This window comes from Mus caroli, unplaced genomic scaffold (genome assembly GCF_978045245.1).
Source record: "Mus caroli unplaced genomic scaffold, Mus_caroli_1 scaffold_11, whole genome shotgun sequence".
NCBI classification, from domain to species: Eukaryota; Metazoa; Chordata; class Mammalia; order Rodentia; family Muridae; genus Mus; species Mus caroli.
The window spans coordinates 105,467,169-105,471,508 of NW_028227266.1; the positions used below are offsets into that span (position 1 = coordinate 105,467,169).

Genomic DNA, 4,340 nt, shown 5'->3' on the forward strand with positions numbered 1-4,340 from the left:
TTGCATATGTGGAAGCCAGAGGTCAACTTCTTCAGATGTCATCCTTAGTTGCCTCCCCCACCCCCTTTTTAAAAAAGATTTATTTATTTGTTTTATGTCTATGAGTACACTGTTGTTGTCTTCAGACACACCAGAAGAGGGCATCAGAGCCCATTATTACAGATGGTTGTGAGCCACCACATGGTTGCTGGGAATGGAACTCAGGACCTCTGGAAGAGCAGTCAGTGCTCTTAACCACTGAGCCATCTTGCCAGGCCCTGCCCTCCCCCGCCCCACCCCTTTTTTTTAAAAGAGAGAGTCTCTCACCGAACCCAGGGCGTACCATTCTGGCTAGGCTGGCTGACCAGTGGGAACTCAGGATTCCCCTGTCTTTATCCATTCTCCAAGCTATGGATTTATGGGTGCATTTGGGCATGAGGTGCAGAGGACCCACAGTCTTATGCTTGCCCAGAGCTAGATCATATCTTACCCACTGAGCTAGGTCTTCAGCCCCAATTTTGATAAGTGCTATTTTTACAAAAATCCCATCAATAAGAGAAAAAAAATGAAAGGTGGTTGGAGACATAGCTCAGCAGCAGGACACATATCTAACATGTGGAAGGTTCTGGCTTTACTCCCCAGTTTTAGGGGGGAGAAGGGGGGGAGAAAAAAAAAGAAAACAACTATATATGCTTATGCTTGTATCACTGCATTGCCAAGGGTTTTTTTTTTTTTGTTTGTTTTGTTTTGTTTTTTGTTTTGTTTTGTTTTACAATAAGGAACTTCAACTTTAGTCAAACACTGATAAGGGCTCAACAATAAATAACACATACTGTCCCTGCAGAGGACCCAGGTTTGATTCCCAGCACACGTGGCAGCTCACAACCGTCTGAAACTCTAGTTTCAGGAGACGCCCCCTTCTGACCTACACAGATCCCTGCATGCACACAGACACATATATTCACTCAGGTGCACACATGTAAAAAATAAATAAGTTAAAAAATATTGATGAGCGCTGGGCAGTGGTAGTACATGCCTTTAATCCCAGCACTTGGGAGGCAGAGGCAGGCGGATTTCTGAGTTTGAGGCCAGCCTGGTCTACAGAGTGAGTCCCAGGACAGCCAGCCAGGGCTACACAGAGAAACCCTGTCTTGAAAAACCAATATATATATGTGTGTCTGTGTGTATACATTGTACATACACACACACACACACACACACACACACATATATATATATATATATACATATATATACACATTCATATGCCTGGCATCAGGAAGGATTTTCTCTAATCTGTACTGTTTCTTTTCAGTCCCCTTACTTTTAGTGCCAGGTTCTATGGGACACATTGATGTCACAGCAGCAGTACCTCTGTCTTTGCGTCTTCATGCTGTGACACGGGGTGAATGAACACAGAGGCTTCAGAGGGACAGGAGCAGAAGTCCCTGCTCTCACGGGCACCTGGGACTGGACTCATACAAAGCTCTGCTTGTTAATCTAAACCAGCCACACCCCACCTCAGCTACCCAAGACGCTGTCTTTCCATACAACATCAGGAGGCACGGCAGAGGAGCCTCAGAAAGATGAGACAGGAGACCCTCTCTAATCCAAGCTAAGAAATTTGGACAAAAATATACATTTCTATTGCTTCATGTTGCCTGGGACGTTTCCTGGAACCTTGGCATTGAAGGTTTTCCCAAACCCACAATGGCTCTGAGCAGTCTTAACCTAAGATCATCTTACCCGAAAGTTTCACAGCTCTCCACTGCAGCCAGGAGGTGGAGATGAGTCTGAGAAGCAACCAGAGGCCACAGAAGACTGCACGCCCCAAGGATGGGAGTACATGAATACAGAGCTTGACCAATCCAGAAGGAGGCAAGGCTATGGTTAAAATGCAGGCAGACAGGGCCTCATGAGAAGGCTCCTGGGAAGATGGGTGGAGTCCAGTGATGGGCATGTGACTAATAGTTGAGGGCGGGGCTAAAGCTAGGGTAGCCTAAATGACGGATGAGTGGACTCTAAAGACCAAGGCCATGGACATAAAAACTGTGAATACAGACCTTTCAAAAGAGACCTGCCCAGTGGATAATGAGCAGAGTGTGAAGGTGAGTAGGCATCTTAGGGATTCTATTTCTGTGACAAAATACCATGACCAAAAAGCAAGTTGGGGAAGAAAGGGTTTATTCAATTTATACTTACAGATTATAGGCCATCATTGGAGGAAGTCAGGACAAGAGGTCAAGCAGGGCAGGAACCTGGAGGCAGGAGCTGATGCAGAGGCCATAGAGGGATGCTGCTTACTGGCTTGCTCCTCATGGCTTGCTCAGCCCGCTTTCTTATAGAACTCAGGACTACCAGGCCAGGAATAGGACTACACACAATAGGCTGGGCCCTCCCTGATTGATCACTAATTGAGAAAATGCATTAAAGCTGGATTTCATGGAGCCATTTCCTCTTTGATGACTCTTGCTTGTTTCAATCTAACACATAAAACCAGCCAGTACAGTGGGGGCTGGAAATAGGAAGAAAGGAGATCTAGAGACAAGAGGTCAGGACAGCCCAGGACAGACCTCCTTCCTTCCCAAGGACAGAAGTGGGGATGGGAATGGCACAGAGCCCCATTGAACATCTTCACATTTTCCCTCCACCCCCTCTCCATCAGTTAGAGAAGACAGCCATAAAGATACAGTCATGGTGGCGTGGCAACATGGTCCGCCGAGCACTACTGGATGCAGCACTTGGAGCGTGGGCCATCCAGTGCTGGTGGAGGTCAGTGCAAACCAAGATAGTGGAGCAAAAACGGCGCTTGGCACTAAAACTCTACACCTGCCAGGAATGGGCAGTGGTGAAGGTGCAGGCATATGTCCGCATGTGGCAGGCCCGCAGACGATTCCTCCAGGCACGACAAGCAGCCTGCATTATCCAGACTCACTGGCGCTGGCATGCTAGCCAAAGCCAAGGTATGATCCACAGCCGCTATGAGGTCAAAGCCAGCCGGCTGGAGCTTGACATCGAAATCCTTGTGACCTAGGGTGCTGGCAAAGCCAGGGGAGGCTGGATCTCCTTCCCAATAAAGAGACTAACTGATCACAGACTCACCCTGTGGATATTGGACCCAGAGAGAATCCAGCCCCTAACTTCAGAAAGATTCCCTGGTGTGGTATAGTGTCCTTGTCCCCTGAGACCCACCCTAGGCCACTGTTCCTAATGACATACTTAGCCAATCTTGCGCCAAAGGGACTGCAGGGTTCAGGCCCTGTCTTCACGCCTCTAGCAGCTGGACCGGGGTGGGTGGGGGGGCACCATGGAAATAAGCCTTAGGCTTCTGCAGCTCGTACCTAAACATCTCCATTCAGCATCCAGCTCCAGAGGATCTGGCTGCAGCTGGGCCAACTGGGAAAACAGGGATTCCACAGCATGAACCGCAGGGCCCTGGGGGCCAGCACGGGGCTTGGCAGGGGGCCAGCAGGACAGCACACCTCAGCAGGGCAACAGCAGGACACACACGTGTCCCTGTGGACTTGTGGGGGAGGCTGTCTTCCAGAGCCAGCCCCTGGGGAAGGCCAGAGCTGAGTGGAGAGGCAGCCAGCTGTGCCTGCTGCCTCTGCCCCCTGAGGCTGAGCATCAAGGCTTCCCTCCCTCTGCTGGACACTCCCAGGGAGAAGCAGGCATGGCTTGGGAGTGCAGAGGGGCAGCTGGGGTGGATACACAAGCAGGGTGTGACTGGAGGCCATGGCCTTCAGATCCTACTGTTCTCAGAAGCTATGCTGCTCCCTCCTCAGACTGCCACCCTCTGCTGGGCCAGCCTCAGCGGCTGCTGCAGACCCCTGGCTTTGCTGGGCCTCTTACAGTCTTGGCTCATCTCTCATCTCTCATTTCTGCTTTATTTTTAAGCTTGAGGTACCTTTCACCCAGATCCCTCAGGAGTCTAAATTTCCAACATAAAAACTTGAGATCTACCTTTCCCTAGGATCTGTGGGTGGTTGGCCCTTCATGGGAAGTAGGAGGGACAGCTAGTGGTGTGCAAGAGGCGGGGGTCTTCATACCATTGTTGCTGGAGAAGGTTGTTTACATGTGTGTTCTTGTATGTGTGCGTGTGGGTGTGGGTGTGCATGTTTGTGTGTGTTCTTGTATGTGTGCAGGTGTGTGTGTGCTTGCGTGTTTGTTCTTGTATGTGTGTGTGTGCATATGTGTGTGCTTGCATGTTTATTCTTGTATGTGTACATGTACATGTGATAGCTTCCAGCATTGCAGGGGCAGAAGAAAGGTCTCAGAGTTCAGTTTGTTCCCATCACCCCCACTAGCTGCAGATGGCAGGGATGGATCTGGGCATCGGACTTTCTGAGTGGATGTTGTTC

At 49.8% G+C, this 4,340-nt stretch overlaps 1 protein-coding gene across 2 annotated transcripts; it reads left to right on the plus strand.

The window, feature by feature from the left end:
* The first annotated feature begins 1,955 nt into the window (after positions 1-1,955).
* On the plus strand, positions 1,956-3,069 carry LOC110302528 (IQ domain-containing protein F6-like). Of its 2 annotated transcripts, none has more exons than XM_021173314.3 (2): positions 1,956-2,087; positions 2,649-3,069. In XM_021173314.3, exon 2 carries the CDS (start codon positions 2,690-2,692, stop codon positions 3,011-3,013), a length of 324 nt encoding a protein of 107 aa, XP_021028973.1. In that variant the 5' UTR covers positions 1,956-2,087; positions 2,649-2,689; the 3' UTR covers positions 3,014-3,069. The 2 variants fall into 2 exon arrangements, with proteins under 2 accessions (XP_021028973.1, XP_021028972.1); XM_021173313.2 differs by having other exon boundaries at positions 1,983-2,087; positions 2,645-3,069.
* Positions 3,070-4,340: the final 1,271 nt, after the last annotated feature.